This window comes from Bufo gargarizans, chromosome 2, assembly GCF_014858855.1.
Source record: "Bufo gargarizans isolate SCDJY-AF-19 chromosome 2, ASM1485885v1, whole genome shotgun sequence".
NCBI lineage: Eukaryota > Metazoa > Chordata > Amphibia > Anura > Bufonidae > Bufo > Bufo gargarizans.
Genome location: NC_058081.1, coordinates 526,925,956 through 526,947,399, shown reverse-complemented (window position 1 = coordinate 526,947,399; position 21,444 = coordinate 526,925,956). Strand labels below are relative to the sequence as shown.

General features: G+C 46.1%; 1 protein-coding gene across 1 annotated transcript in view; it reads right to left on the bottom strand.

Annotated features, from left to right (window-relative positions):
- Window positions 1–21,444, bottom strand: part of ITPR2 (inositol 1,4,5-trisphosphate receptor type 2) — a 372,015-nt gene that overhangs the window by 63,819 nt on the left and 286,752 nt on the right. Inside the window, 3 exon segments of the mRNA XM_044281452.1 lie at window positions 13,275–13,400; window positions 18,734–18,926; window positions 20,515–20,622. Of these exon segments, the coding sequence (XP_044137387.1) occupies window positions 13,275–13,400; window positions 18,734–18,926; window positions 20,515–20,622 (427 nt within the window).

Below are 21,444 nucleotides of genomic sequence, written 5' to 3'. Positions count from 1 at the left end.
GTAATAAAAGTGTCCAGCTATATCATAGGTGACCCAGGCTTCAGAAAGATGAGAGTTCACAGCTTTTTTACATAGGCCAGAAGCATATAAGATGGCTACCCAGAGGAATTATGTATGTATGCCGGCACACCTCCCTCTTTTAAAAGGTTGCCTGGGGAAATGGCCACAAGCCTATTCCACAGCAACCCAGCCATCTCCGGTCGATTCTCCCTGCCGCGACAACCCGTCGGCATTTCCATGTAAACTACCTTTTCTGTGCTGCACGGTGAAGTTGTACTGCTGCAAAATCAGGCTCCATCTCAGCAGTTTCGCATTGTCTCCTGCGAGACGTGCCAACCAGCTGAGGGGATTGTGATCAGTGATCACTGTGAAATTGCGTCCATACAGGTAGTGTTGTAGCTTTTGCAGGGACCACACAATAGCTAAACACTCCTTCTCTATTGTGGAGTAGCTGGTCTCCCTGGCCAGTAACTTACGGCTCAGGTATAGTACAGGATGCTCCTCCCCGGCCTGGTTCACCTGACTCAGGACTGCACCCAGACCAAAGGCGGAAGCATCCGTGTGGACCACAAACTTCCGAGTGAAATCTGGGGCCTGAAGCACAGGAGCACTGGCTAGTGCATCCTTCAGGGTCTGGAAGCCTTGCTCGCATTCCGGCGTCCATGACACCGTCCTGGGCAGCTTCTTCTTGGTCAAGTCTGTCAGAGGCTTGGCCAGGGCGCTATAGTTCGGGATGAACTTCCTATAGTACCCGGCCGTTCCCAAGAAAGACATGACCTGCTTCTTGGTGAGAGGTGTTGGCCATCTCGTAATGGCTTTCACCTTCTCTATTTCAGGCCTCAGTGTGCCTCCTCCTACTCTGTGGCCTAAGTAAGTGACCTCATTCATGCCCAGCTGGCACTTGCTAGGCTTAACAGTTAGTCCAGCCGCAGCAAGTTTGTCCAGTACTTGCGACAGGTGCACCAGATGCTCCTTCCACGTGGGGCTATACACGGCAATGTCGTCTAAATAGGCGACAGCACATTCTTCTAGTCCTTCCAGTAAGTCATTCACAAGCCTTTGAAAGGTGGCTGGCGCATTCTTCATCCCAAACGGCATTACAGTAAATTCGTATAAGCCGAAAGGGGTGATGAAGGCCGACTTCTCCTGAGCCTCCGAGGTCAGGGGAATCTGCCAATACCCCCTGCTCAGGTCCATGATTGTCAGGTAGCTGGCTCCTGCCAACTTATCTAACAGTTCATCAATCCTGGGCATGGGGTAAGCATCCGAGGTTGTGATGGCATTCAGTTTCCGATAGTCCACACAGAACCTGGTTGTCTGATCTTTCTTCGGGACCAGAACCACCGGTGAGGCCCAAGCGCTGTGGGATTTCCGAATGACCCCGAGCTGCTTCATCTCCTCGATCTCTCTCCTGAGGTCTGCCTGGACCTCCAGTGAGACACGGTAGGCGGACTGCTTTGTGGGAGCATGTGTACCTGTGTCCACATGATGGACTGCAAGGTGAGTTCTCCCGGGTTTCCCTGTAAAAGTGTCACGGTGAGCCGTCAACACTTCTAAGAGCCGAGATCTCTGCTGGGACGAGAGTTGAGGGTTGAGGGTTAAGTCCACCTCCAACTCTCGAGTGTCAGCTAGCAGATCTAGTAGGGGGTCGGCCTCCTCCCTTTCGGGCAGGCTGCAAACCGGCATAACATGTGGCGTTCTCTCGTGATGCTCCTTGAGCATGTTGACGTGAAACGTCTTCTGTCTCCTACCTCCCTCTCCAAGGCCCACCACATAATTTACCTTACTCAGACATTTGACAATGGGGTACGGCCCTTCCCATGCAGCTTGCAGTTTGTTTTGCCGCATTGGCAGCAGGACATAGACCTTCTGCCCCTCCTGGTAGATTCTCTCTCGGGCAGTGCGGTTATACCACTGCTTCTGTTTGCTTTGGGCCTGCACCATATTCTCCTGTACCAGACCTACCAGCGACTCCATTTTGTCTCGGAACCTGAGGACATAGTCTACTACAGAGACTTCTGTTCCGGCAACCCTGCCTTCCCAAGACTCTCTGATTAGGTCTAGGGGACCTCTTACTCGTCGACCATACAGGAGTTCGAAGGGCGAAAACCCGGTTGACTCCTGGGGAACCTCTCTGTAGGCAAATAGCAGGTGAGGTAGATATCGTTCCCAGTCCTTCCCTTGCTCCTCCACAAACGTCTTCAGCATCTGCTTCAACGTCCCGTTGAAGCGCTCACAGAGGCCGTTTGTTTGTGGGTGGTAAGGGCTGGCTACGATATGGTTCACCTGTATTTTCCTACAGAGCCCCTGCATTAGTTCAGACATGAACTGAGGTCCTTGGTCGCTGAGAAGCTCAGCTGGGAACCCCACTCTCGTGAAGATCCCCAGCAGGGCGTCTGCAACCTTGTCCGCCCTAATGGAGGATAACGCCACTGCTTCCGGGTAGCGCGTCGCGTAATCCACCAGGGTTAATATGAACCGTTTACCCGAACTGCTGGGGATGGCCAGGGGACCAATGATGTCCACGGCCACCCTCCTGAAGGGTTCATCAATTATTGGTAAGGGATTCAATGGAGCTCGGTGACGGTCTCCTGCTTTGCCAACTCGCTGACAGGTGTCGCAGGACCTGCAGTACTTGGCGACATCTGCCCCGAGGCCAGGCCAGAAAAAATTCTGCATCACCCGGGACTTTGTTTTGGTTATTCCCAGGTGACCAGCTAAGGGGATCTCATGAGCCACTTGCAGTAATTGTTCCCTGAACTGCACAGGTACAATGAGCTGCCTCTTGAGTGGCCCCACCCTACTGTCACTGTGGGAGATGTCCTCCTTATACAGTTTCCCATTGTCCCAACACACTCGGTATTTGTCTCCCTCAGTGGGAGGGCTGGCAGCTAACCCTCTTAGCTGCTCCAAGGTAAGGTCATCTCGCAGGGCCTGCTCAAAGGCGGCACTACAAGTCCCAGCCAGCTGTCCTGTGGCGAACAGGGACAGTGGCTGAGGCTCTGACGCGGTTAAGTCCACGGGGTCCGAGCCGGTGGAAGGGGACACTTCCACTTGCTCTTCCCCAATGGAGCGTTCCGCTGCGGCTTTTGCAGCCCTGCGAGTGACGGGCAACACAGGCACAATAATGTCATCACATTTAACATTTGCACAACTTGAATCAGTTAAACACATGTTTGCTACCTGTGTACATACACCCGCCATCCCCTCTACATCTCCTGTCATAGGAGAACTGCTCCCACACACCCCACCTCCCACCTCCCGCGGTCCATCCCCAAGGTTATCTGATGTTACGCAAACATCCTTGCACAGTACCTCGGGATGTCCAGGGACCTCCATAGGGACGGGTGAGTCCTGTGTGCTTCCAGGGGGCACGTAGCACGAGACCAATCGTCCTAGGTCAGTGCCTAATAAAACATTTGTGGGGATCTCCGCAGAGACTCCCACCTCCCTTACTCCACTCCCAGCCCCCCAATCAAGGAAAACACGAGCTAGGGGAACATTAGGGCTCACCCCCCCAACTCCCGTGATGGTGAGGCTTTTGCCGGGAATAAGGTCTGCGTCATCCACTAGTTCAGGCCGAACTAGTGTGACTTCGGCTCCTGTATCGCGGAAGCCTGTGGTGCATCGGTTGCCCACAGTAACCGACTGTAGGTTGTCTGCGGTGTGTCTTGCAGCTCCATTCACTAACAGCACAGATGATGGGTTGCGGGCAAGCTTGCCAGGGGGTGCTGTCTTCTTCTCCGGGCACGAGTGGCTGAGGTGTCCTGGCTTGCCGCACGCATAGCACTTGCGCGCGTCTGTCGGTGCTGGCTTGACTCCTTCAGGTCTTTGTGCAGGCCTGTGAAAGGGTCGCTGGACAGGAACCGACAAAGCTGGCCGGGAGGAAGAAGCAGATGAAGAGGTTCCTCCCAGACGGGACAGAGTGTCTTTGAATGCCCGAGTGCTGGGCATGGCGATGTATTCATCGGCTAGCTCAGCCGCCTCTCGCGCACTCTTCGGCTTGTGCTCACATACATATTTTTGCACATCTGTGGGGCAATTGGAGACAAACTGTTCTCGGACCATCAGATCCACCAGGGACTGCTTGGTGTCCTCTGTGAGGGGACCAGACCACTGTTGGAAGGTGGTCTGCAACTTGCCCAGATGGTCCATAAAAGTATCTCCGGGCCCTCTCCGCAGGGACCGGAACCGTAAACGGTAAGTCTCTGGAGTCAGCTGGTACTTGACCAGAATAGCCTTTTTGATGACCGCGTAACTGGTACGCTCTGCTAATGGTAGTCCGACCAGGGCCTCCATAGCTTTGCCCTTCAGTGCGGACATTAGATGTCCCGCCCACTGTGGCTCTGGTACCTGGTACTGCTGGCATGAGGTTTCAAAAGCATGCAGGAAAAGATCAATGTCACAGTTCTCAGACTCCATCACAGGCAGTTTTGGCTTGACCATCAGGGATGGGCCTGTGGATGTGGCATGCCGGTCGGACCCCTGAAGCTGTACTCGGGCCAGGTCCAGTTCATGCCTGCGGACAGCTTCCCGTTCTCGTTCTGCAGCCTCGCGCTCAGCCTTGCGCTCTGCAGCCTCGAGCTCAGCCTTGCGCTCTGCAGCCTCGAGCTCAGCCTTGCGCTCTGCAGCCTCGAGCTCAGCCTTACGCTCTGCATGACGTGCCTCCAGCAGCCGAAAATATAAGTCCGGGTTACTGAGCATTAGTTGGTCCAGACCATTTTGGGATGACATAGAGACAGAGTTATGTCCAGCTAGAGGACTGCAAGCCCCAGCAGGCTGTCCTCCTCCCAGTTCATCATCCTCATTCTGGAAGGGGTCACCTGGCTCAGGGGCCCCAGAGTCTCCTCCATTCTCTGAATCCTGCAGGGATGACTCTTGACTCCTCCGTGCACATAACTCCTGGATAAGGACAGTCTTATTTTTCCCATATACTTGGATGCCTTTGTGCTCACACAGAGCTGTGATATCAGCCACGCTCAGGGCGTCATAATTCACGGATTCGGACATTATTGCCAAATAAAAGATAGGACAGAAAACAAGAAGAGGGGAGGGTACTGTCGTGAATTATTATTCTATCAAAACTAATGCACTGTGCTTCGTCTTCCAGAATTTTTCAATCCTTTAGTACAGAGTTATGGACATAGAGTTATGGACATAACTTCATGCACTAATATTCTAAGCATACAGAATCCCGTAAGCTGCCACCATAAAAATGTCACGAACTATGGATCCGACCGCTCCGGATCCCACAGCTGTGACGTAGTGGTCTGTGACGGAGTCTGCGCACACACAGAGACCTCACGTGACCGGGGTATTACCACTCGGCTAACACCCCCCACTACACTTCGGTAACTGCCACCACGTGGGTTCCCGGTCCACGAGCCGACTATCCGGGTCATTCACTATCACACAGATCAGTGGATGAACCGGATATCACTTACTGACCAACCGCAGTCAATCACCCCCAGCCACAATTCCTAAATGCAATGTAACTAACTACCTGGTAACGTCTCTTCAAAGGCAAGGTACGTTGTTCAGCAGCTTAGAATATGGAAGACTTGGCCACTTAGATTTTATAATCTTTAATAAGAGGTAAAAAGCAGTGCATACAAGTCTAATGAAAATGACTATAAATCTACAGAATAATAATAACAATATAAATAATCACGACAGTTCAAATGAAAGGGAAAAAGATGAAAGAATACTTAGTTTCTCTGGAGGGTTTCAGATGGTCGTTCATATGTCCTTTTTGAATCCTTGCAAACCCCTTTTCAGTATGTATCAGGGGAGACCCTCAAAGTTCTTCTGATACAGGGATATGCCGTCAATGTCCAATTAAGTGTCTGGTGATGTTCCATGGGTCTCTCTCCTCTGTCCTTGTGCATGGGTTTTTATGAACTCTGCCATGGGCAGGAGACTTACTCCTGTCAGCCAATGGCAGCAGAGTGACTGTCAATCCTAGGGATTGGCCTCCAAGTGTTTTATGACCCCATCAAAGTTCAGTTCCTACAATGAGGATTATACTTAAGCTCGTATCTCCCTGATACATCGGCATATTTTTATACAGAATACAAATTTGCGATCCTTATTTATTTACATACAGAATGAGACCACACACGGTAATGCTGGGACCTGTAGTTCTTCTACCACCCATAGGTCAGCTAAGGAATCACATCCTCTAGTCATATTTGATACCCAATTAACCACAATAGTCTGTAGAGCCTGGATCTGGTGTCAGAATGGGCATAAGTTGATTCATAAATGAAATATGAAAGTGGACTGGTTTTATGCCCAGAGCTAATTAAGGGCTATTAGCTCTCCTCAAACCAGACCTGGAAATTAATGACGTCACGCTCCAGCCAGGCTTGACAGCGAGCTGATCTTGGACAGGATGAGCTGGGCCTGGTGTAGCTTTTATGACCTTTTATTGCTGGCCTCAAAGAGTAGTGGTAATAAAAGTGTCCAGCTATATCATAGGTGACCCAGGCTTCAGAAAGATGAGAGTTCACAGCTTTTTTACATAGGCCAGAAGCATATAAGATGGCTACCCAGAGGAATTATGTATGTATGCCGGCACACTCTACATGCCTGGTTCCCACCGTGAAGCATGGAGGAGGAGGTGTGATGGTGTAGGGGGGCTTTGCTGGTGACACTGTTGGGGATTTATTCAAAATTGAAGGCATACTGAACCAGCATGGCTACCACAGCATCTTGCAGCGGCATGCTATTCCATCCGGTTTGCGTTTAATTGGACCATCATTTATTTTTCAACAGGACAATGACCCCAAACACACCTCCAGGCTGTGTAAGGGCTATTTGACCATGAAGGAGAGTGATGGGGTGCTGCGCCAGATGACCTGGCCTCCACAGTCACCGGACCTGAACCCAATCGAGATGGTTTGGGGTGAGCTGGACCGCAGAGTGAAGGCAAAAGGGCCAACAAGTGCTAAGCATCTCTGGGAACTCCTTCAAGACTGTTGGAAGACCATTTCAGGTGACTACCTCTTGAAGCTCATCAAGAGAATGCCAAGAGTGTGCAAAGGCAGTAATCAAAGCAAAAGGTGGCTACTTTGAAGAACCTAGAATATGACATATTTTCAGTTGTTTCACGCTTTTTTGTTATGTATATAATTCCACATGTGTTAATTCATAGTTTTGATGCCTTCAGTGTGAATCTACAATTTTCATAGTCATGAAAATAAAGAAAACTCTTTGAATGAGAAGGTGTGTCCAAACTATTGGTCTGTACTGTACATTTTTAATAGTACAGCATGTCTTATACAGTGAGAATGCAGGGGGCCTCGTAGGGGCTTAAATAGAATGATATACAGTAGTGAGCATTCTAGTACATACACACCAGCTTTGACACCTCTCCATAATTTTTTTTAGTTCCAGCACATCTAAAATAAAAATCGAAGCAACGAGAAGTAATTTTGAATAAAAATGCCATACTTTTTACATGTATATAGTGTCCATGCAAATGTGTGTCTCCACAGTTACAAGCAGGCTCTGTGCAGCCTGTGTTACAACCTCTCCTCTAGCGGTGGGCTAAGTGCCCATCTCTAACTAGCGCTGCCACATAGGGCTACAGCCCTCACTCCCATACCTAAGCACACAGCCCAGCCCAAATAACACAGTGGACAACTCTCTGAGCCTCTTTGAGTGGTCCAGCCAGAGCCTGGACCTGAATCCATCCAACATCTCTGAAGATCTAAAAATGGCCGTCCAACGTCAGTCCCCATTCCACCTGACAGAGAGGACTTGCAGAGAAAATTGGCAGAAAATACCCTAATCCAGGTGTGGTAACAAACATGTAAAACTTGGCTATACCCAGGGGCGTAGATAAATGCCCTGGTGCAAGAGTTCAGTTCCCCTTCCCTCAGTGGCCAGGGGCAGGGAAGTACATAGGCTTTGAGGTGCCTGAGGCAAAAATTGAAACGTGCCCCTTCCCCCACCGCCATGCCAAATACTTGACCTAGTCCCTTCCCTCCAGCCAGAGGTGTAACTTGAGCAGCATGGACTTTCTATAATACCGGTGTCTTTTTATGCGACACAGGGAGTAACTATCGTGTATATTCACATTTGTGTTTGTGTCGGCATATATACTTTACAATAAATTAGCAAAGATATCTAAAATTCTATTTTCACTTTCCCCATTATGAGGTATTGAGTTCAGAATAATGGGGAAAAACTGGATTTTTATTTTAGCACAAGGCCGCAACATAACAACATGGGAAAAAAGTGAAAGGGTTTGAAGACTTCCCAAGTGCACTGGATCAGCAAAACTGTAGAAGATGTTCAAACCTACAAATACTCTAAATTTTGTAACTTAGATACACTAGCTGCAAAAGTATACACGGCCTTTGACGCTTTAATTTGTCATTCAGTAATGTCCAGAGGCATCAATGTGATGAAGAAAAAAATCAGACTGCGGTGACAGACAAGGGAGGGATCACAGCCTGGTCATTAATACTGAATGGGGAAGTTATTGCACAATAAATAATTTCATGAAATTCACTCCTCCACCAGCTCATGTAAATACATAGAATATCAGAAGTGGTGTCACAAGACATATTACTTACTTCCATCTGAAAGATAAGAAACTGAACGAGTTATATATATATATATATATGTGCAAAGCACCACTTCTCTCTTTGTTTAATTCCTAACACCTGTTCTCTATTCAAGTACCCCGCACAGTACTGCTGTAACACTCTACTATGTTTAAGGGAATCATCAGCACCCCAGCTTATTCTACATGTATGGACACTGCACAGTACCACTTCTCTTGTCCTGTATACTGGGTGTAATTCTCAGTATCTGCTCTTATTCTGTATATATGGACACTGCACAGTACCACTTCTCCTGTCCTGTATACTGGGTGTAATTCTCAGTATCTGCTCTTATTCTGTATATATGGACACTGCACAGTACCACTTCTCCTGTCCTGTATACTGGGTGTAATTCTCAGTATCTGCTCTTATTCTGTATATATGGACACTGCACAGTACCACTTCTCTTGTCCTGTATACTGGGTGTAATTCTCAGTATCTGCTCTTATTCTGTATATATGGACACTGCACAGTACCACTTCTCTTGTCCTGTATACTGGGTGTAATTCTCAGTATCTGCTCTTATTCTGTATATATGGACACTGCACAGTACCACTTCTCCTGTCCTGTATACTGGGTGTAATTCTCAGTATCTGCTCTTATTCTGTATATATGGACACTGCACAGTACCACTTCTCTTGTCCTGTATACTGGGTGTAATTCTCAGTATCTGCTCTTATTCTGTATATATGGACACTGCACAGTACCACTTCTCCTGTCCTGTATACTGGGTGTAATTCTCAGTATCTACTCTTATGCTGTATAAATGAACACTGCACAGTACCACTTCTCCTGTCCTGTATACTGGGTGTAATTCTCAGTATCTGCTCTTATTCTGTATATATGGACACTGCACAGTACCACCTCTCTTGTCCTGTATACTGGGTGTAATTCTCAGTATCTGCTCTTATTCTGTATATATGGACACTGCACAGTACCACTTCTCTTGTCCTGTATACTGGGTGTAATTCTCAGTATCTGCTCTTATTCTGTATATATGGACACTGCACAGTACCACTTCTCCTGTCCTGTATACTGGGTGTAATTCTCAGTATCTGCTCTTATTCTGTATATATGGACACTGCACAGTACCACTTCTCCTGTCCTGTATACTGGGTGTAATTCTCAGTATCTGCTCTTATTCTGTATAAATGAACACTGCACAGTACCACTTCTCCTGTCCTGTATACTGGGTGTAACTCTCAGTATCTGCTCTTATTCTGTATATATGGACCCTGCACAGTACCACTTCTCTTGTCCTGTATACTGGGTGTAATTCTCAGTATCTGCTCTTATTCTGTATCTATGGACACTGCACAGTACCACTTCTCCTGTCCTGTATACTGGGTGTAATTCTCAGTATCTGCTCTTATTCTGTATATATGGACACTGCACAGTACCACTTCTCCTGTCCTGTATACTGGGTGTAACTCTCAGTATCTGCTCTTATTCTGTATATATGGACCCTGCACAGTACCACTTCTCTTGTCCTGTATACTGGGTGTAATTCTCAGTATCTGCTCTTATTCTGTATCTATGGACACTGCACAGTACCACTTCTCCTGTCCTGTATACTGGGTGTAATTCTCAGTACCTGCTCTTATTCTGTATATATAGACACTGCACAGTACCACTTCTCCTGTCCTGTATACTGGGTGTAATTCTCAGTACCTGCTCTTATTCTGTATATATAGACACTGCACAGTACCACTTCTCCTGTCCTGTATACTGGGTGTAATTCTCAGTACCTGCTCTTATTCTGTATATATAGACACTGCACAGTACCACTTCTTTTCTCCTGTATACTGGGTGTAACTCTCAGTATCCGTTCTTATTCTGTATATATAGACACTGCACAGTACCACTTCTCTAAATCTATCATCTAGGTGTGGTTCCCAATACCAACTCAGTGCTTTGCAGCAAGTAGCCAAAGAAATCCTTAAAATAATCCCAAGAAAAGGAATAAGAGAAGCAGAAGATTGTCTGTGTCTCAGCGCGGCTGTGCTACCAACCAGAGCAGCTGCTGCTATCGCAGACGCACGTGAGGCGGCTGCTGCTGACCTTACCCAAGATGAATATTTATAAGCCTCTGTGCAAACAGACCTCCAAATAAGACAAAGTGAGCTTGTCCTGTGGAGCCCTAGAGGCTGAGGAGTGCCCGTCTAGCTGCTTAGACACATGCCAATGCACGTGTACAATGTGGAGGGGCACATACTGCTACTGGTCACCCATAACTCGTACAGGAGGGGGGCTGATCACATGATTAGCAGCAGTCTGGGATAACAGGGGGTTACAACAAGTGCTTGGGGTTAAGTGTTTGGGGTGTACGAACTATTGTGACCAAATCCATCTACATTTAGTTAAGAATCACTTTTAGTCTTTACATAAATATTTTTTTCTTTACTTAAAAAGGGGTATTCCTATCTTAGCCACTCTTATACAGCAGTCAATAGTGGCAGTGGCTATAGTAACAGCTGAGCAGCCTGTACTATGCTGTCTCCGTGAATTCCATTTTTTTCTTTGGGAATTATGGAAACGGAGTGACCACGGGTTTCCATTACTCTGACCACCTCTGATCACCACATAAGACTGGTATTCTGATCTCAACCTTGGATAGTCAGATGGGAATACCCCTGCAATGTCATTCTCAAGGAACCTCAGGATAGAGCACAAATTGTATATTTCACGTAACCTCGGAGGAGTTTTCTTCTGTACTAATACAGTGTATGAGAGTATTAAGATTGGGGAGGGAAACGACAAATCCTCTGAGCATATTTCTGTTAAAGACAATTTATCCATGTTCATGATCAATATAGATCCTATAATACTGTCCCCTATATATAAGAATATAACTACTATAATACTGTCCCCTATATATAAGAATATAGCTACTATAATACTGTCCCCATTTACAAGAATATAACGACTATAATACTGCCTCCTCCTATGTACAAGAGCATACCGTATTTTTCGCCCATAAGACGCACCTAGGTTTTTGAGGAGGAAAATAAGAAAAAAAATATTTTGAAGCAAAAGGTGTGCTTTTGATGGGTTTTGAACTAATGGTGGTCTGTGGAAGACATTGTTATGGAGGGGATCTGTGGATAACACTGTTATGGAGAGGATCTGTGGATGACACTGTTATGGAGGGGATCTGTGGATGACACTGTTATGGAGGGGATCTGTGCATACGCACTGTTATGGCGATCTGTGCATACGCACTGTTATGGCGATCTGTAGATACGCACTGTTATGGCGATCTGTGTATACTCACTGTTATGGGGGATCTGTGGATGGCACTGTTATGGGAAATCTGTGGATGGCACTGTTATGGGGGATCTGTGGATGGCACTGTTATGGGGGATCTGTGGATGGCACTGTTATGGGGGATCTGTGGATGGCACTGTTATGGGGGATCTGTGGATGGCACTGTTATGGGGATCTGTGGATGGCACTGTTATGGGGGATCTGTGGATATGCACTGTTATGGGGGATCTGTGGATGGCACTGTTATGGAGGGGATCTGTGCATATGCACTGTTATGGCGATCTGTAGATACGCACTGTTATGGCATTCTGTGTATACGCACTGTTATGGGGATCTGTGGATGGCACTGTTATGGGGGATCTGTGGATGGCACTGTTATGGGGGATCTGTGGATGGCACTGTTATGGGGGATCTGTGGATGGCACTGTTATGGGGGATCTGTGGATGGCACTGTTATGGGGGATCTGTGGATGGCACTGTTATGGGGGATCTGTGGATGGCACTGTGATGGCGATCTGTGGATACGCACTGTTATGGGGGATCTGTGGATGGCACTGTTATGGGGGATCTGTGGCTGACACATATATAGCATCTTATGCTATATATGTGTCATCCACAGATTCCTCCCGCCCATAACAGTGTCCCTGTGTAAATAGTGAATTACCCCCAATACAGGGGCTGGGGGCTGGCAACTGATATTTGAATGGCAGCGGGGCCCGATGCAGTCACTGTATTCTATTACACCAGGCCCCACTCACTGCAGTATCCATATCTGACTGTGTAGGCATGGGCGCTATGTTAAGCTATAGCAATTCTTTGCAGCAGTAGAGAAATCCACTGTAATACTCACTTGAAATTTCCGTAGCAGGCAGGCCGGGCGGCAGCGTAACGTGACTCACTACGTCACTCGCCTGCTTCATTCATAAAGTGAGAGGAGCAGGCACGTGACGTAGTAAGTGACGTTACGCTGCCGCCCGGCCTGCCTGCTAAGGAAATTTTAAGTGAGTACTACAGTGGATTTCCGCTGCCATTCCAATATCAGTTAACACCACCCAGCCCCTCCTCCCTCCCCACTGATACATCGCGGCCAGCCATGTATTAGTGTTAAATGGTAGCATTCGCCCCATAAGACGCACTGCCATTTTCCCACCACTTTTGGGGGGGGGGAAAAGTGCGTCTTATATGGCGCGCTCCCATCATAGTGAATGAGGCTGGAGTGGACCTCTGGCGTCACCATAGACTTGAGGTAGCATGGATCTGACAGGCTGTTCCCCCGCCGGGACAGCCTGTCAGGAGAAGTCTGCCGCTAGTGTGAAAGTAGCCTAAAGACTGAGCTATTAATCACAACTTCCATCTTCATGCAGGACTAGAATTAGAAGAAATTTCACTTACCTTCATCACCGTCATCTCCAAACGGGTAAAACAGCGCCACTGCCAGGTTGATGAACACAGCCAGATTAAAGGAGATGCTGCCCCAGAGTGAAATATGGCGGGAGAACCAGAAGAGGGCAGGATTATCTGTAATGACAATGGAGCTTAATGTCACCAGGGGAGTACAGTCACAAATGCAGCTGGCAACATCCTACTGGACCAAAGACCACTGACCCCATGTTTGTGCCCAGCTCAGAATAAGCTATGGAGCATCTAGGTACCTTGTGTCCCATTTACTCTGAGCTCCACAGAAATATGTATTGCAACCTGGAAATAGTCAACAAGTAGACTATTTGTTGATGCATCTTTAGGTTATTTTTCTTCTGTTTATGGCTTGTAGCCAAGTTCATTAAACTCATCATGACTTCAAAGTACTAAACAGAGACGCACAAAATCAGTCTACGGGAGTAATCACGGATCAGTCTACAGTAACTTGTTGACAGTTTCCAGATAATTCAGAAGATAGTATGAATGCCTAATACTTGTATGTGCACTGATTTGTAGTTATGGCAAGCTGGAGGGAGTATTACACCCGATCAGACAACAAAATCACAGCTTTACAACATTAGACCCTTTAAGTTATAAATAACAGTACCCGAAAAAAGGTCATGTCGACAGCAACTTTCTGACAGTTTCTGTTGATCCAAATAGTCTTGTGTTTATTCATGTATTGTTGAGCCTTTTATATATATATATATATATATATATATACACACACACATACACAAGCCATTTACATAATTAAGCCCTTACTAAACAGACACATAGGATTTGTGGACCGATCATTGGATGATTAATGACAGTTTCCAGGCAGCAAAGAAAGATTTTATACACTGCTAAAGAACACATAATGAGTGGAAACAATACAGGAAATGCTGTCCTATGTTGGATCCATCATGGATGTAATGCCGCCACCACAAAAAGTCTCAGATGGGAGCATGTGGAGACACTGTGCAAGAGAGTCCTATCATGCAAGTCTCTCTCTAACAATAGATATTAATCAACCATAACTTTAAAACCACTGACAGGAGAAGTGAATACATTCATAACACTGTGATTTTCCCCATGGTGGGACTATTAACAAAAGCACCTGTCACGGGTTGGGATTTATTAGCCAGCAACTTAAAAGTCAGTTCCTTAAAGGGATTGTGTCATCTCAAGTATTAGTAGCATATCGCTAGGATATGCCACCAATGTCTGAGAGGTGCAGGTCCCACCTCTGGGACCTGCATCTATCTCTAACACAGAGCTTGCAAAGTGAAGGAGAGCAGACGGCGCATGCGCGACTGCCCTCCATTCATTTCTATAAGAGTGCCAGATGCTATGGGCCTGGCGGACATAGTCAGAGATCGGCTCGTTTCCACAGTTCCAAAGAAGTAAATGAAGAGAGGCCGTGCACACGTGGCCCATACTCCTTCACTTTGCTAGCTCTGTTCTACAGATAAGCGAGGGTGCTATAGGTGGGGCCCACATCTACCTGACATTGGGGGTATATCCTAGTGATATGCCACCAATGCTTGAGATGACACAACCCCTTTAAGCTAATGTGCTGGAGACTGAGAAGGCACTGGTATCTACCAAGAAGTGGTCCAAAGAAGGACATCGAGTGACCCAGTGACAGGGTCATGGGTGTTCAAGTCTTCCTGGGGCAGAGATATCACCAGGATACACTATATGAAGATGAAAAGCTGAGGGATGCAGTGTGATTCTCTGGACAATGTTCTACTGGAAAAACTTGGGTGCTGGAACTCATGAGGATATTAGAGGCTTTTCATTTTTTTGCATTTGCAGAGTACACTTTGTTAGGTCCCTAGTCAACTGGGAGGCCCAAAGAGTGTTGGCCTTTGCTGGGCCAGTGAATAGACAGTGTTATTTCATACAGAGGCAATATATATAAAAAAGTGTGTCTCAATTTTTGAACATGGGCATCTATGGGTGACAGATTCCACTCAGTGGAATCTGTTAAACGTATATATGTTCAAGAGTAACGTGGGCAATTCTCCCGTTTGGACAGGCTTCGAATGATGCAAAGAGCCTCACTTAGATGCTCACCACTTAGCTAAACACTGTTTCAGACTAAGTACCACCCTTTATGGCAGCAGGATCCTCCAATGCCTCTTTCAACAGAATAATGCCCTGGCTGCACTGCAAAAATTGTTCAGGAATGGTTTGAGGGACAAGATAAGGAGTTGACTTGGTTTCCAAATTCTAAAGTTCTCAGCCTGGTGGAACATCTGTGAGATGAGCTGGAAGAACAAGTCTAATCCATGGAGGCCACATCTCCCAAACAGAGGACTTAAAGGACCTGCTGCTAACATCATGGCTGTTTAGACAGCACTAGAGGAACCTAAGACACTATTGGGTTTTCATGTTATGGCTGATCGGTGTATGACTACGATGTGCCTTGTTTACCACCCTCCCTGCTGCCACTGGTTTTACATTTTTTTTCTTTTTACTGTAGAAGAGAAGCGTTAGATTTTCTGTGGCATGAACACCTGCACTCACTAATTCATTCATCCGCAGGCTTGTCAGGGACAAGCTTAATGACAAATCTGCCGCTGATCTCTGTGTAATAAGCGGTTGGTGTGCAAACACAAAGTCCCATTTAAATGTAAACGTTTAATTTAGGAATGTGCGGCATAGAAGGGAGCGGCGAGCGGAGCGGAGAGGAGAATGTGGCCGCAACGCAACATCTGGAGGACACTGGCTGCTAGAAACTCGCTTCTATAACTATTACTCCCCCTACCAAATATGACACCCGCTCTAACTACACCCAGGTTGTGCTATAACTAAGCCTAAAACCCCAGGAAGCTGAGCTATCTGGTGCTGTTTGCACTGTGAGTTCTTCCCTGTGTAAAGAATAATGATTGGAGTGATCATTATACAAAGTCTATGTGATTCTGACATGTTTGGTTGCAACTTTCTGCTGTGCAGAGCCCTTATAAGGGGTTGTCCACAGTTACAAAAACATTAGGAAAAAATCTGCCACACCTGTCTACAGGTTGTATCGGGTATTGCAGCTCAGCTTTACTGAAGTAAATGGGGCCAAACTGCGATACCACACAAGACCGGCGAAACACTGTGGCACAGTTTGTGAAGAAAGCAGCCATGTTTAGCTAATCATGGACAACCCCTAATGACCGGTCCAGCATAAATATCAAAACTCTGCATGGAACAGGGAGAAATCTCGCAGCCTATAGAAATCTACAGGATCATAGTTTCTGGATTTTTGGACTATTTTAGAAAAAGATAATTACACTAATGTTAACTGTCTGGATTATAGGAACTCTGGGGGAGATTTATCAAACTTGTCTAAAGTAGAACTGGCTTAGTTGCCCATAGCAACCAATCAGATTCCACAGGAGTTGTGAAAAATAAAAGGTGGAATGTGATAGGTTGCTATGGGCAACTAAGCCAGTTCTACTTTCAACCAGTTTGATAAATCTCCCCCTTTGTCTAAAACTGGAAGATGGATAAAAACAATGTCACTATATACAATACATACAGTAAAAAGTCCTTTAATCCAACAAGATATTCTAGATTACTGGAAGGTGAGCCATAAGTATATAAAACTAGCAGAAAAGTAACACAAATTATGGTGCTATAATTTAGACCAGAGATCTTCAATCTGTGGCTACAGTATCTATTTTCTCCCATGAAGTAAAAGTCCACCGGTCCTCTGTATCTGATGGTCCGACATTACAACCAGATCAGCACCCATGGGGATACTGAAAGCTGGATGACAGAATCCAGGTTTCTTCCAGATTACAGAACTTTCCTATATATGCAGATGCCCAAAAATCTAGAAAAGCTATCAGTGGTAGATGCCGGATTATCAGAAGGTTTCTATAGATACATGTATAGGGTTGGAACATTTGGACTTTCTTTAGAAATCACTTTGTGTTAATAAAACAGGAAGAAATACAGATATATTGCTCTATTTCTATGGTTAACAAGTATTTAATTATTTAGGCCGGGACGTGTATCTGGGCTCCGCTGAGAGGGAGGGGGGCAGCGTCTATGGCCATGCAGCTTTGGGCCTGGGCTCTTGCGCGGTGATGAAGTGCAGCACGTTCGTGAACAGAACGCCAGAGAGATCTGATTAACTAATGAAATATTAAAAGGTACAATGTGTACTGAGCGGCGGCCGAGAGTCATACACAAAACACAATGTATACGCAGAATACCAAGTATAAATTACCGGAACTGCTTCCATCTGCGCTGCCACCCTCTGGAGGGAGACAACATGGCGATTACTGAGGAGATTTACAGCCCAGCTTAAGCCCCTTTAATAATTAATGCTCAATAAACCTGAGGAATGTGTGCATTATGGGAAATTAGGGAGGAGTCGTATTCGCTTTTGAAGGGTCAGTCCACAAGGATTGGGGAAGGGTCGGTTAACACACAGATTCACGCACACAACCCACAGCACTCTAGCTGTTATGAACTATAGCTTCCAGCATGGCCTGGGGACATATATATGTCCTAGGCAGCCCCTGTGTTACGTGTTTCTAATGTATGTCTCTCCAGCTATTGCAAGACTACAACTCCCAGCATAGTCTGAAGACATAGCTACAGCATGTCCTGAATTGGTCCCTAACCTTCGACTCAACAGTTGTAATAAAACTACGCATTTCATCCTTACCTAAAGTCATAGCTACACCCAGGGAAGTCCTATAGCAGGGATCAGCAACCTTCGGCACTCCAGCTGCTGTAAAACTACAACTCCCAGCATGCACACTTACTCAGATGTTCTTATAACTCCCACAGAAGTGAAAGGAGGATTCTGAGAGTTGTAGTTTAAGAACAGCTGTAGTGCCGGAGGTTGCTGATCCCTGCCCTATAACATTGATTTCCAATCTCTTCAGCTGTTACAAGACTACAACTCTCAGCATGGCCTGAAGACAGATCTATGTCTTAAAATGGTCCCTAACCATTGGCTTAACAGCTTTTACATATTGCAACTCCCAGCATGGTCTGAGGTCATACCCATTTGTTGGTCAGGGCCTATACGATTGGTTTACATCAGGCATGCTCAACCTGCGGCCCTCCAGCTGTTGTAAAACTACAACTCCCACAATGCCCTGCTGTAGGATGATAACTGTAGGCTGTTCGGGCATGCTGGGAGTTGTAGTTTTGCAAAAGCTGGATGGCCGCAGGTTGAGCATGCCTGGCTTACATCATCCAGTTGTCCAGATGTTGCAAAACTACAACCCTCAGCAAGGCCTGTAGTCATACTTATAGCACTGTTCACCAACCTGGATTCTCCAGTTGTTACAAAACTACATGTTCCAGCTTTACTTACAGTCCTGGATACCCCCTATAGCACTGGTCTTCAACCTCGACTACCCAGCTGTTACAAACTACAACTCCCAGCATGTCCCGACAGCCCCCCTATGTGAAGCGCTGACTGTGCTCACTCCTGATCTTCTTCTGCCACTTCATTTCGTTGTACAGATCTTCCGTCTGCTGGAAGAAGTCATTGACTTTGCTGCCTTGCTCATCCCTCTCTGTGGTGTCAAACACCCGCCACATGGACTCCCGGGTCAGATATTCACAGATGTTCGGTACGGGGAACACAATCTGCTCCATGGTACGATCATGACGGACAATCTGAAAGAGAACAGGAAAAAATAGCAGCAGGTGATCTAATAAAACCTGCTCCACCTGTACTGTTTCTTCTCTTTAAAAATGCTATTCAAACTGTGGGGTCTCACTTCACACTACAATCTGGTGAGTAATCCTGTCAGGCTGCTCAGCCATTTTGGCATATCGTAGGCAGGATCATTTCATTACCATCTGTTGTAGAGTATTGTAGTATGTAGTGAGGCCCCTGCCCTCTCACCCCCCTAGGCAGCTTAATTAAAGGGGTTGACTGGGTTCAGAGCTGAATCTGGACATATCCTCATTTTCACCCAGGCAGCCCCCCTAATATGAGCATCGTAGCATTTCACGCTCTGATGCTCTCCTTTGCCCTGTGCTGAATCGCGCAGGGCAAAAGCATTTTTTGGAGATCCGGTGACGTGCCAGGCTCTCCATAGAGACTGCTATGCGGAGGCTTCCATCCAGCAGTGAGCCCGGTCACGTCACTGGCGCTAATGGGCGGGCTTTAGTGCTGCCCTAGCCTGTAAAATGGGTAGGGCAGCGCTAAAGCCTGTCCATCAGAGCTGGTGACATCACCGGGAACACTACTGGGAGGAAGCGTCCACCTAGTAATGTTAAAAACAAAGAAAAAAGCCCTGGATTGCGCAGGGCAAGGGAGAGAATTGGAGCACAAAATGCTCCAATGCTCATATCAGGTGGACCGGAGGGGTGAAAATGGGGGTATGTCTGGGTTCAGCTCTAAACCCGGACAACCCCTTTAAGTGGTGGCACCAATCCTGCTCACAATCAAGGACAGGCTGCCAGCAGCCATTTTAAATCATTCCCGGATAAATCCTTTAAGGCTAAGTAATTACCAACAAGTAATATTGTATGGTGAAATTCCTTTGATCCGGCATCTGATAATCTATGAAGTCTTATAATCTGGCACTTTTCAATACTTAACTGCATGATAATCTTATATTTTGGAAACAGCACTTTATGCTGGGCTTGCCTTTACCTAACAAGTAAATTCTACACATTTTTGTATCAAAATCCAATAATGCAGAATATTTGATAAATCAGCATCAATAAAGTCCAGGCAATCTGAATTAAAGGAATTTTACTCTATAATGAAAATGTCCCCTTCCAGAACCACATTTGCCTGCACAGAAGACTGTGGATTCATATTTCAGCCACCATTATCTTCCATAGGGAAAGTAAGGCTCTGTAATGGGCTGCAATATTTTTCAAACGCATGCTCCAGACTTCAGGATCTGAATTGTGACTTCAACTGTGGCATTAGTGAAGAAAACATGAAAATATTACTCCAAATATGTAATTAGTAAAAAAAAAAAAACATAAAAAAAATGACCCCACATATGACATCAGTGAAAAAAGCATAAAAAATGAAGCCAAACTAGATGCCACTGGAAAAACATAAATGAAAAGCATAAGTGTACTCTGTGCTTGTGTTTTTCTGCCACTGAAGTCAACAAGGAGAAAACATGTACGGTACATGATCCAGTGTGAATAGGGATTGGCAGGTCTGCTCAGCTTCACATGGAACATCTGGCTGCTGCTGCGAGAATTTCTGTGTAGAATAACTTGGTCCCCTTACCTCAATTTGTGCCGTGTGGTTGGCGTAGTATTTCAAAGCTTCATCTCCCCCCTCCGGATCATTACCCGGCTTCAACATTTGCTGCAGAGTCTTGTAGTGATGAGCCAGCTGAAAACACAAAATATTCTGTTGGTGGAATGGCCTCAAAGGAAAAGTCTTTTATGATTTTTAAATATACTTTTTGTGTAGATTTCTCACTATTTTCATGACCTCTGCTTGACATCCGTGACAGGGGAACTGGACCCCTGTTCTCAGGATCGGTGGTTGGCCTAATTCAATCAGTCGATTATGCCCTATCCTGTGGGTAATGGACAACTTTCAAACATGACACAACCCCCCCTATAGGGATGGAAAACCTGGAGTATCCTGCTAAAACTGTTAGGCCTCTTTCACACGGGCGTCATGTTTTTGCCCGGATAAGAGGCGGGTGCGTTGCGGGAAAATGCGCAATTTTTCCGCGCGAGTGCACAGAAGTTCGGGCTTGGGATTGATGTTCTGAAGATTGTATTATTTTCCCTTATAACATGGGTATAAGGGAAAATAATAGCATTCTGACTACAGAATACATAGTATAATAGTGCTGGAAGGGTTAAAAAAATAAAAAAGTTAACTCACCTTATCCTCCTGATCGCGTAGTTCCCGGTCTGTTCTTTGCTAGCTGTGGGCTAAATGACCTGTGGTGACGTCAGATCACATGCTCCAATCACATGGTCCATCACCATGGTGATGGAGCATGTGATCTGACATCACCACAGGTCCTTTAGCCTACAGCTAGCAAAGAACAGACCGGGAACTACGAGATCAAGAGGATAAGGTGAGTTAACTTTTTTATTTTTTTAACCCTTCCAGCACTATTTTACTATGCATTCTGTAGTCAGAATGCTATTATTTTTCCTTATAACCATGTTATAAGGGAAAATAATACAGTGA